Source organism: Rutilus rutilus (genome assembly GCF_951802725.1).
Source record: "Rutilus rutilus genome assembly, chromosome: 21".
Lineage (NCBI taxonomy): Eukaryota > Metazoa > Chordata > Actinopteri > Cypriniformes > Leuciscidae > Rutilus > Rutilus rutilus.
The window spans coordinates 33,329,331-33,341,825 of NC_140226.1; the positions used below are offsets into that span (position 1 = coordinate 33,329,331).

Genomic DNA, 12,495 nt, shown 5'->3' on the forward strand with positions numbered 1-12,495 from the left:
GCGCAAGTGTTTCAATGCGAAGTGTTTCAATGCGTTTCGCAATGTCTGCGCAAGTGTTTCAATGCGAAGTGTTTCAATGCGTTTCGCAAGTGTTTCAATGCGAAGTGTTTCAATGCGTTTCGCAAGTGTTTCAATGCATTTCACAAGTGTTTCAATGTGTTTCACAAGTGTTTCAATGTGATTCGTCCCATCTGGCCTTCCATACGAAGCACAGCTGTCGGTTCTGCTCTGAAATGTGTTTGTGACACTCACTGTTTTCTTCTCTCCTATTACAGCGTTTGACCAAACTCCTGGAAACAGCCACAGAGAAGCACTGCAGTGAGATGAAGGCACTCAACAGGTGTGTGTGTGTGTGTGTGTGTGTGTGTGTGTGTGTGTGTGTGTGTGTGTGTGTGTGTGTGTGTGTGTGTCTGTGTGTCTGTGCGTGTCTGTACGTGAGTGTGTGTGTGTGTGTGTGTGTGTGTGTGTGAGAGAGAGAGTATGTGAGTGTGTTTATGTGTGTGTGTTAGAGCGTATGTTTGAGCATGTTTGAGTCTGTGTGTCTGTGCGTGTCTGTACGTGAGTGTGTGTGTGAGGTGTGTGTGTGTGTGTGTGTGTGTGTGTGTGTGTGTGTGTGTGTGTGTGTGTGTGTGTGTGTGTGTGTGTGAGAGCGTGTGTGTGTGTGTGTGTGTGTGTGTGTGTGTGTGTGTGTGTGTGTGTGTGTGAGCAAGTGAGTGTGTGTGTGTAAAAGAGAGAGTGAGTGAGTGAGTGTGTGTGTGTGTGTGTGTGTGTGTGTGTGTGTGTGTGTGTGTGTGTGTGTGTGTGTGTGTGTGTTGTGCATTTGTTGCAGTGCATGTGACCTTGGAAACGAGAGAAATAAAAAACAAAAATGCAAGAAAGAAAAACAAAGATGAATCATTGAGTGTTTTAATCAAGCTAATGCATCAGAGAGCCGTACATCTCAATCTGTGTGTGTGTGTGTGTGTGTGTGAGAGAGTGTTTTGTCTAGGGATTCAGAGGTCGGTGACCTTTTCTCCATGGAGTGTAGTTTGTTTGTTAATTATTTTGTTAATTATTATGAGCAAAAGGCACCGTGAGCGTGTGTGTGTGTGTGTGAGTGTGTGGGACTCAAACACACAACCCCATTAGCACAGATCACGTCTGTTTACTTACACGTCCCACTAGTAGAGCAGCGTCGTGTTCAAACTAGTCTGTGTCTCAGTATCTGGATCTTTCCAATGTTTAAGGAGCTTTGTTGCACTTTCAGCTTCTCTAAATGAAATAAAATGAGTAATGAAGAACAAAATAAAGTAAAATACGTACTGTATAATATTCATGGTATCTGTCACCCTCACAGTGTGTTTTTTCTTTTTCAGTGAGCCCAAAAAGAAGGAAAAGTAAGAATGAACACACACACACACATACACACTCTCTCAAACTCTCACACACATACACACACACTCTTACACAGAGACACATAAACTCTCTCTCTCTCTCTCTCTCTCTCTCTCTCACACACACACACACTCTCTCTCTCAAACTCTCACACACATACACACACTCTCTCACTTACTCACAAAGACCCACACACACACACTTACACAGAGACACATAAACTCTCTCTCTCACACACACACACACACACTCTCTCTCTCAAACTCTCACACACACACACACACACTCTCTCTCACTTACTCACAAAGACACACACACGCACACACACATACACACACACTCTTACACAGAGACATAAACTCTCTCTCTCTCTCTCTCTCACACACACACTCACACACACACTGACACACACACACACACACACTATAAGAAGTAATATAAAAAGTATATTTGAAATAGAAACTTTTGTAACGTTATAAATGTCTATTACTTTTGATCAATTGAATGTGTCCTTGCTAAATAAAAGTAATAATTACTTTTTTTTTTAAACTGACCACGAACTTTTAGAAGTGCATTAGCAGACAGTCTCAATGCTGAAAGACATGGACCATTTCATTTCATGTGCACCGCATCTTTATTAAGCCTCATTTGTACTACATTTAACCTGATTATTAATATTTCAATGAACAAATCCTCATGTTTCCTCATTCTCCTTTTCAGACTGAAGAAGTGCAAGAGCACAGAGCAGCTCGACAACGATAACGCTCAGGTAAAACACCACACGAATGCAGATCGAATACAGTCGAACACACCAGGGAGAATAGACGAGCGCCAACTGAACGAGAGAGTGCAATTGAGACGAGCGCCCGTAACCATGACGACGGTGGGACACAAAGCCCTGGTTTGGGTTGAGTTTTAACACACAGATCAGATCAGATCGGCTCACACTGACTAACATGTGGCTCATGATGTTTACAGCGGGAGAGCCATAAAAACATGTGACTCACTTCTGCTCATGCGGCTCATCCAAATTCATTCACTTTTCTGTTTATTTCTCTCCCCGCTCCATTAATTCCTCCGCCAGCACTGAATGTCACTGAAGTTTAAGACGCAAAGTTCACAGAACATGTGTTTTCAGACCGGTATTTATAAAGCTCAGAATACACTCTATGCAAGTATGAGAACGCAAACACTCGACTTCATGCGTCATTGCATTCGTAAATGTGGAAAATTGTTGAATGTAATTGAAAATTGACTGTTTTGCTCAATATTTATGTTTTTTTTTTTTTTTTTTTTTTTTTATTGGTTTAGCAACATAGTAATGTCAACCTATGTGAGTAGATGAAAAGCCAATAGGTAATTAAATAATAAAAAATGTAAAATTGATTTGAATAATTTTGAAATAAGAACAATAAAAATAAAACACGTATTTATAATAAATGAAATCATAAATTTAAATAAAAAATGAAATTTAAATACATAATTGTAAAACACAAACACTTACTAATAATTTACAAATAAAAAATTTACAATTTAAATAATTAAATAATATAAAAATGACAAACAATAAAATTAAAACACTTAGTAATAATTAAATTATAAAATTGTAAAATTATTTTTTTTATTTTACAATAAAAACAATGAAAGTTAAAAACTTACTAAGAATTAATTAAATTAGAAAACTGTAAATGTAATAAAATAAATTTCAAAATAATAAAAAATCTAAATAAAACACTTACTAATAATTAATTAAATCGTAAAAATGTACAATTTAAATAATTAAATAATATAAAAATGATAAACAATAAAAATAAAACACTTACTAATAATTGATTAAATCATACAAATTTTAAACTAAAATAAGTTTCAAAAAAATAATAATAATATGCAAACAAAATAAAATACTAATAATTAAATCCTTCACATTTAAAATAAATCATTTTAAACAAAAACAATCAAAATAAAACACTTATTAAATTTTTTTTATTTGTTTACTTGCAAGTCATGTGACCATTTACTGACATCAGATAATCATGAACATGCAAATGTGTTGTTGAATTATTTAAATATTATCTTAAAATCTCATAAAATGGTTTGGGATTCCCGGAAGAAGAGTTGAGTCTCATGTGAGCTTTATTTGTTCCGGTTAAATCAGGATGCGGTTTTACAGGGAAGCTCACTCGGTTTGGGAACAGATTTGGTTTGATGAAACTGCACAAACAAGTGAGAGTGAAATGTCACCGAGATTAATATTCCACAGTAAACGAGCTTGTGAACTGAATGGAGTCTGTGTGAAGAGTGTCGGCTCAACGTGATCTACGAACAATAGCTGCACATGGACTCTCTTCTGTCTTCTGTCTCACACACACACACACACACACACACTCACACACATGTTCATGCACATGAACACCATTAACCATAACATTTACACCATACATGTGATCCTGTTACATACATATCTGAGGACATGTATAAGTGCACATGGCATCAAGGTGTGTTTGTATAGCTTTGTGAGGTGCATTATGTTTGCAGACGGCTGTGTGTGTGTGTGTGTGTGTGTGTGTGTGTGTGTGTGTGTGTGTGTGTGTGTGTGTGTGTATGTGTACCTACTTAACTATATTTTGGGGACATATTTGTACCCAGAAGTGACCAAAGCCTGACAAAATCTCCAAAACCCCCCCTTTAGGAATGTCCTCATTTGTAAATCTGGTATAAAAATAAAGTAATTAAAGGTTTTTAAAAATGTAAAAGTTATGACAGGGGGGTGTGATGGGTAGGTTTAGGGGTCGGGTTAGTGTGTGTGTGTGTGTGTGTGTGTGTGTGTGTGTGTGTGATGGGTAGATTTAGGGGTCGGGTTAGTGTGTGTGTGTGTGTGTGTGTGTGTGTGTGTGTGTGTGTGTGATGGGTAGGTTTAGGGGTCGGGTTAGTGTGTGTGTGTGTGTGTGTGTGTGTGTGTGTGTGTGTGTGTGTGTGTGTGTGTGTGTGTGATGGGTAGATTTAGGGGTCGGGTTAGTGTGTGTGTGTGTGTGTGTGTGTGTGTGTGTGTGTGTGTGTGTGTGTGTGTGTGTGTGTGTGTGATGGGTAGGTTTAGGGGTCGGGTTAGTGTGTGTGTGTGTGTGTGTGTGTGTGTGTGTGTGTGTGTGTGTGTGTGTGTGTGTGTGTGTGTGTGTGTGTGTGATGGGTAGATTTAGGGGTCGGGTTAGTGTGTGTGTGTGTGTGTGTGTGTGTGTGTGTGTGTGTGTGTGTGTGTGTGTGTGTGTGTGTGTGTGTGTGTGTGTGTGTGTGATGGGTAGGTTTAGGGGTCGGGTTAGTGTGTGTGTGTGTGTGTGTGTGTGTGTGTGTGTGTGTGTGTGTGTGTGTGTGTGTGTGTGTGTGATGGGTAGATTTAGGGGTCGGGTTAGTGTGTGTGTGTGTGTGTGTGTGTGTGTGTGTGTGTGTGTGTGTGTGTGTGTGTGTGTGTGTGTGTGTGTGTGTGTGATGGGTAGGTTTAGGGGTCGGGTTAGTGTGTGTGTGTGTGTGTGTGTGTGTGTGTGTGTGTGTGTGTGTGTGTGTGTGTGTGTGTGTGTGTGTGATGGGTAGGTTTAGGGGCCGGGTTAGTGTGTGTGTGTGTGTGTGTGTGTGTGTGTATGATAGGTAGGTTTAGGGTGTTTGTGTGTGTGTGTGTGTGTGTGTGATGGGCAGGTTTAGTGTGTGTGTGTGTGTGTGTGTGTGTGTGTGTGTGTGTGTGTGTGATAGGTAGGTTTAGGGGTGTGTGTGTGTGTGTGATGGGCAGGTTTAGTGTGTGTGTGTGTGTGTGTGTGTGTGTGTGTGTGTGTGTGTGTGTGTGTGTGTGTGTGTGTGTGTGTGTATGATAGGTAGGTTTAGGGTGTGTGTGTGTGTGTGTGTGTGTGTGTGTGTGTGTGTGTGATGGGCAGGTTTAGTGTGTGTGTGTGTGTGTGTGTGTGTGTGTGTGTGTGTGTGTGTGTATGATAGGTAGGTTTAGGAGTCAGGTTAGTGTGTGTGTGTGTGTGTGTGTGTGTGTGTGTGTGTGTGTGTGTGTGTGTGTGTGTGTGTGTGTGTGTGTGTGTATGATAGGTAGGTTTAGGAGTCAGGTTAGTGTAAGGGGACAGAATATACAGTTTGTACAGTATAAAGACCATTACATCTATGGAATGTTCCCATTTAGATAGCTAAGTAAATGTGTGTGTGTCTGTGTGTGTGCGCGTGCGAGTGTTTGCGTGCGTGTGTGTGTGTGTGTTGATAACGCATGTAACAGCACACTCTCCTTCAGTCGGCAGAGAACGGCAGCGCTGACGGTTCTCCTCAGGAACAGAGTCTGAAGAAGAAACAGGCGGCGACGCTGGCGAGCATCAGAGAGCTGATCAGTCAGGTGAACACCGAAACACTCATGAGCTGTGCACCTGTTTTCATCACTGATAATAATCATAAATGTTTCTTGAGCATCAAATCCTCATATTAGAATGATTTGTGAAGGATCATGTGACACTGAAGACTGGAGTAATGATGCTGAAAATTCAGCTTTGATCACAGGAATAAATTAAATTTTAACATATATTCATATAGAAAACATCTGTTGTAAATTTGAATAATATTGCACAATTTTACTGTATTTTTATTCAAATTAATTCATCTTTGGTGAGCAGAAGAGACTTATTTTAAAAGAATCAAATAATCTTACCGACCCCAAACTTTTGAACGGTATCATAACCATCTAAATAACTTCTGAAACAGCTTTTCTTCTGACGTAAAATCACATTATTTCTCACTGAATATTCAGTTTCACTCTGAAAGTTGAATGCATTGGGAATGCCGTTTCATTATGTCAGATTTGGCCTAGTGTTCAGGAAAGAATTAAATAATGATGACTGTGATAATTGGAAGAGAAGCCCGTGACTAATTCAGCAACTGATTCATAAGCTGAATTTGACGAACATCTGAGAGCAGAATTGTGACTTTATCAGTGAATCTTCCTGTTCATTTCCCAGATGTGCCGTCTAATAACACCCGGATTGTGAGTTATGTTTTTATGCAGATATAGTTCTGTTTCTCATGCTTCAGACTCAGACTCTTGCTGACGTGAGCATCTCTGTGACAGGAACAGACGGAGAATGTTTAAATAAAGCGCTCGAGTCTCTCAGGACTTGTAGATCTCTGGTTGGTCGTGTCACTTCAGATGAACCATCTGTGGTTTAAAACTCACAGTCTTCAGCTTTGTGTGATACTCTCTGAAATTAAAAGCGCTCCTATTATGCCTTATTCCATGTTCATCTTTCATAAGTGCGTAATATTGAGCATGAACAAGTCCCTTCAGCGGGAGTTCTTCTCTATATCAGTGTCAGTGTTCCTGAACTCCCTGAAACGCCTCCATTGTATCTTGAGTTTCTTCCGGGAACGAACACGTCACAATATTCCTCATTTATATATGCAGAATAAAGGGGCGGGGCCTGGTTGAGTTAGTTAGTAGTGTGTTAAACTGGCGGTAATGGGAAGGGGCGGGACATTTCCCAAACACACTCAAAGCGCTCGACCAATCACAACACACTGCTCCAGCCGACCAATCAGAGCACAGTGTGCTTTTCAGAAGGAGGGGCTTCACAGAGATTGGAACTAAACAAGGGTGCGTTTCCCGAAAGCATCGTTAGCCAACAATGGTCGCAAGTTCCGTCGTTATCAGCAAAGTTCAATGAGTCTGTGTTCCCGAAACCATCGTTCCAACAAACATTCGCAGAGTTGTGTGTTTGGAGCGACAGATGTCGACCTGTGGTTAGAAGCAGAGTTTCTAGTTTGCATGACATGTGGACTCAATAAATCCTTATCTTGAGCAAAATAAGCAAGCTGACATTCAGTGCAACCTGTGTCTTTTATTTAGAATACACACAAATGTCATTTACGTGTTTTAGTTTAGTTTTTAGTTTTAGTTTAAGGAGATTTAAAGCGTTGTTTTTGAAGAGTGCGCATGTGTGAACGTGCTCTAGAACTTAAGAACGAGACTATGATTGAATCTGGAAATAAAGCAAAATAACTGAGAAAAATGAGAAATAGTCCTCAGATGTCATGTCTGTAATTTATAGCAAAACATCTAGCGTTAATTCGATCTCAAACAGATTCATTAAAAGAAGTTATTACTCCACCTTAACCAACGTGGTTGAACAACAAATTTGCGTCAATATGGTTTCGGGAAACAGTCGTGACTAAAGCCCAATTTATACTTCTGCGTCGAACTTACGCCGTAGCTACGTCGTAGGCTGTGTATAGCGTGCGTACCCTTCGGCGTACCCTGACGTGCACCTCTCCAAAAATGTAACAACGCGTCAACTCTACGCGGACGCAAGCGCTGTGATTGGTCTGCTAGGACCGCTCCCTCGGGTTTCACATGCTCCCTCTGCGCGCGTGAACGCGGACAACGACGCAGAAGTATAAATGAAAACCAACGCGTTGCCTACAGTGTAGAGGCTCCGGCGTAGGTCCGACGCAGAAGTATAAATGAAAACCAATGCGTTGCCTACAGTGTAGAGGCTCCGGCGTAGGTCCGACGCAGAAGTATAAATGAAAACCAATGCGTTGCCTACAGTGTAGAGGCTCCGGCGTAGGTCCGACGCAGAAGTATAAATGAAAACCAACGCGTTGCCTACAGTGTAGAGGCTCCGGCGTAGGTCCGACACAGAAGTATAAATGAAAACCAATGCGTTGCCTACAGTGTAGAGGCTCCGGCGTAGGTCCGACGCAGAAGTATAAATGAAAACCAATGCGTTGCCTACAGTGTAGAGGCTCCGGCGTAGGTCCGACGCAGAAGTATAAATCAGCCTTAACTAGTTGATTTCTTCATCGATGCATCGTACTATAGTAATGAAGCAGCGAGTTACGGCGTTTAACGGAAAACACAACCCAGAGCGTTACTGACAGACTGGGAAAAGAGGAGCTGCAACAATGGAGAATATGAGGAAAATAATCAACATTCAAGCAGGAAAACCTGTTCTAGTCGAGCCTAAGCTAGTTCTTTTATATAGGTTTGGTGTGTCACAGCCTTAAAGCATTAGTTCACCCAAAATGAAAATTAGCCCATGATTTACTCAGCCTCAAGTCATCCTAGGTGTAAATGACTTTCTTCTTTCAGACGAACACAATCAGAGTTATATTAAAAAATATCCTGGCTCTTCCAAGCTTTATAATGGGAGTGAATGACTGTATATTTTTTTAAGTCCATCAAAGTGCATCCATTCATGATAAAAATACTCCACACTGCTCCGGGGGGTTAATAAAGTCCTTCTGAAATGAAGCGATGCGTTTGTGTTAGAAAAATATCCATTTTTAAAACTTTATAGACTAAAATAACTATCTTCCGGCAGACGTCCTACGCAAGTCGACTTACGCCACGAGTAACACTGGACGATGTACGATGTATGATGTAGGAGTAGCGTAAGCTTTGACGCCTCTCGCGGTTCAAACACACAGGGCTGGCCAACAAATTGTCGTTTTAGACGTCTAATTCGTGACTGGTGTTTTGTTTTGCTCTTTCCTCTGCGCTTCCGTGTTCATCATTGCGTTGTGCGTCGGGTCAGGGGTTAGTCTTCCGTATGCCGGAAGCTAGTTATTTTAGGGCGTTTTCACACCTGAAAGTCCGAACCAAAGTTCATGTTTTGATACATTTTATACATTCGGTTAGTTTTGGTTTGGTTTCACATTGCAATTATGCGAGCGCACTAAAGAACTTTACATGACGCACTTGCGTCCTGTCGTCATCATCTCTGTGGGCTGCATCTTGACATTGATTGGTTTGTAAACGGACGTGCGTCTGACGTCAGCGTGATGTCAATTCGGTGGGTAACTTTGACAAGAATGAATGAACAGCCGCATATCGTTGCCACTATACTGTTATTATTACGGCATTACTCCCTGCAGCACCAACTATACTCAAGGCTAATGAACGTCCTCGTTGTGCGAACATTTGATCGTCGACGGCAGGACGCAGGAAAAATATGTGTGTGTGTCGGAAGAAACGCTGTGGGCAGGACTTACAGATCTGCACATATTCTTCTTCAGTTGTTTAGGTTACGCGGGAACCACCGGGACTTCCTGTAAATGATCTGAAAGTCCGAACAAAACAGAAAATGCTTTCACAGAAACGAACCAAACCTTTGCTCGGTTTGATCCTGACCGAGACTAGCTCTTTTCGTCTGTTTGGTGCGGGCCGTGGTCTGGGGGAGGTTTCACACCTGTGATTTTGATTCGGACCAAACTGAAAAGTCTGAAAGTCCGGACCAAACAAGGTAGGTGTGAAAGGGCCCTTAGTCGATAAAGTTTTAAATATGGATATCTAACACGAACGCATCGCTTCACTTCAGAAGGCCTTTATTAACCCCCCGGAGCAGTGTGGAGGATTTTTATCATGAATGGATATACTTTGATGGACTTCTAAAAATATACTGCCATTATAAAGCTTGGAAGAGCCAGGACTTTTTTTTTTATATAACTCTGATTGTGTTCGTCTGAAAGAAGAAAGTCATATACACCTAGGATGACTTCAGGGAGAGTAAATCATGGGGTAATCTTCATTTTAGGGTGAACTATCCCTTTAAAGCTCTAGTTTCATGCTGTTGTCGTAAGTTTTGTCTTTAGATGTTCACTGGTGTCTCTTCTTCACTTCTGTGTTCAGCTCAATAAAGACGCTGTGGCCGAACACGCTAAGAAGATGTGGTCTCTGCCCGGCGATCTGTCCGAGGCCGTGAACTCCTGCGTCAAACCTCATTTCCCGGAGCACGTGGACAAGGCCGGCGAGAACCGCTCCGAACACGCGGGACAGTACAGCCAGGTCTTCGTTGGATGAACTCCATGTGTCCGTATGAGGATCATAACAACACTCTAATGAAATATTTAACATTTTACACTTGTTCATTTATGTAATACACTTTATCACTCAACCTTTCAGAAAAATCAAGGGAAAGTTAGTGTGCAACATCAAGGGACGTCTCATGAGGACGGTCATCAATTCACTCCAAAATAAAAAGGAAAAATTAATACATTACACATTGCATTAAGAAAATTAAGCCTTTAGTACCATTAGGATTTTTAGCATTGTGTACATATTACAGATTTTGCCCATTTATATATTAGTGCTGTCAATCAGTTAAAAAAAATCATTTATTAATCGCACATGTTTCTGTAATTCATTAATCACACATAACAGTAAAGTTTTTAAATACATTTTGTATTGTAATAATTTCACATTTGAACTCCAAATTAATGTAGAAATAACATATAGACAGTATATTTTATATACTTGTTTAATGGCATATTTTTATGAAAGAAGGCCGGTATCACCAAAACTGATGTCTCTATGAAAGTGATTTTTTTTTCTCTCTCAATTTTAGCCACTAATTATGGGCATTCAGCATTATGGCATTATTGAAAGCTATAAATTGTCATATTTATTAGGCTTTAATTACAAAATAAAAAATAAAATACTTTTAATTTAAGTGAACTTAGAAACAATCTTCACAAAAGTTATAATAATATTTTCTTCTATTGGCCCAGTTCAGATTTTTACTTGTCCTGTTAAAATGCACAGAAAGTTATTGTTTTCATTGTTTTTAACCCATGTAACCTTATAAACAGTGCTTTAAGATTTTAGGTAGGTCTAACAGTATGGATATATACAGAAATTGAATAAAGTTATCAAACACTTCACAGTCTTCTCTGCATAAATTATAAATGGAATATAGATTAATCCTTACTAAAGCTACAAACGTTATTCAGTCAAGAGCAGTGAGTGATTTTCTCTTTGTCTGTTGTTCTTAGATTAGCGTTAATGACAGACAGCAGCAGGTTTATTAGGTTCTGTCACTTTAAGAAGCTGCCGCACATGACGCGGATCTGATGCACGCTCTCACACATTTAAGACTTAAAGGTATACGCTGATTTCACGCAGCCGTTATTTTGAAATCGAAAGCGAGGCTCCGGTGGGAAGAAAACCGGAAGTGTCGCCTTTAATCATAGGAGAGTCGTGAATGCGATGGCGTATTGTTGTGTTTAATGATGTTGTGTCAATTCTAAAACTGTACATACATTTCTTTCATACTTTAGACTATATACAGTGAAATTTATTTATAAATAAAATAAATTTTTTATATATAATTCAGAGAGTAAAAAACGAAGCAGGAATGAACTATATACATATCCTATATTAGAAATTATCTTCCAATAGTGTAAATCGCGGCAGCAGCTTCAGGTTGGTAGTCCAAGGCATTGTTGTTTATCTGTACTTCCGGGGTTCTTCCCACCGGAGCCTCACTTTCAAGTTCAAAATGGTGGCTGCGTGAAATCAGCGTATAGTGGAGGATCTTTCCGAATTTTAGATAAGACCCGCCCTCTCCACTTTTTGAATAAGTTTGATTGATTCACCAGAATGATTGACAATTAGGAGGACCAATAGTATAGGTGATCCACCCGGATGTAAAAATCCTCCATTATACCTTTAATTTAACTAATTTAAGACTGTTTGCGAGGATTCTCGACAAAACAGGCATTTTGGCATAATTGTGTGTGTTTGTGTCCGTTCAGGCGCTGTCTGAAGTGGCTTTCTGTGCACAACAGTGTGTGTGTGTGTGTGTGTGTGTGTGTGTGTGTGTGTGTGTGTGTGTGTCACAGACATGAGTATTTTCTGCACTGCGTTCTCTTTTGTGTCTTTTTGCACTTTAATGGTTTAAAAGCATTTGCATGAATAAGAGTGTGTGATCATATAATGGAACGCTAGCCAAAGGATGATGGGAAAAAAACTAATGCTGTGTTAATTGCATTAAATATTTTGATCGCAATAATCTGAAAAAAGTAATTTCATGCATTAACGCGTAAATATATATATATATTGCTTTTTATCATGGGGTGAAATATAATTAATTTTCTTTTTTAGAACATGAATTTTTTTTTTTTTTTTCATGCAACGCAATGCAAATATATGTTCTAATGATGCACACACACACACACACACACACACACACCAAAATACGTTTCCGAGAGATGCACTTTGTGCTTTAGGAGTTCTGTGGCGGTGGAGGTGATAGATAAACATAAACTCATTGGCATCGACAGGAAAGATGGTGGTCGGATCTGCTTTTAGTGGAA

At 40.0% G+C, this 12,495-nt stretch overlaps 1 protein-coding gene across 4 annotated transcripts in view; it reads left to right on the forward strand.

The window, feature by feature from the left end:
• Window positions 1–10,371, forward strand: part of plcb2 (phospholipase C, beta 2) — a 48,578-nt gene extending 38,207 nt beyond the window's left edge. For all 4 annotated transcript variants that reach the window (XM_084393171.1, XM_084393169.1, XM_084393170.1 and 1 more), the window contains 5 exons: window positions 276–340; window positions 1,356–1,376; window positions 2,095–2,143; window positions 5,648–5,746; window positions 10,031–10,371. In XM_084393171.1, coding sequence (XP_084249297.1) covers window positions 276–340; window positions 1,356–1,376; window positions 2,095–2,143; window positions 5,648–5,746; window positions 10,031–10,201 — 405 coding nt within the window. In that variant the 3' untranslated portion in view covers window positions 10,202–10,371. The remainder of the gene's footprint in view (window positions 1–275; window positions 341–1,355; window positions 1,377–2,094; window positions 2,144–5,647; window positions 5,747–10,030) is intronic.
• The last annotated feature ends 2,124 nt before the right edge of the window (window positions 10,372–12,495 follow it).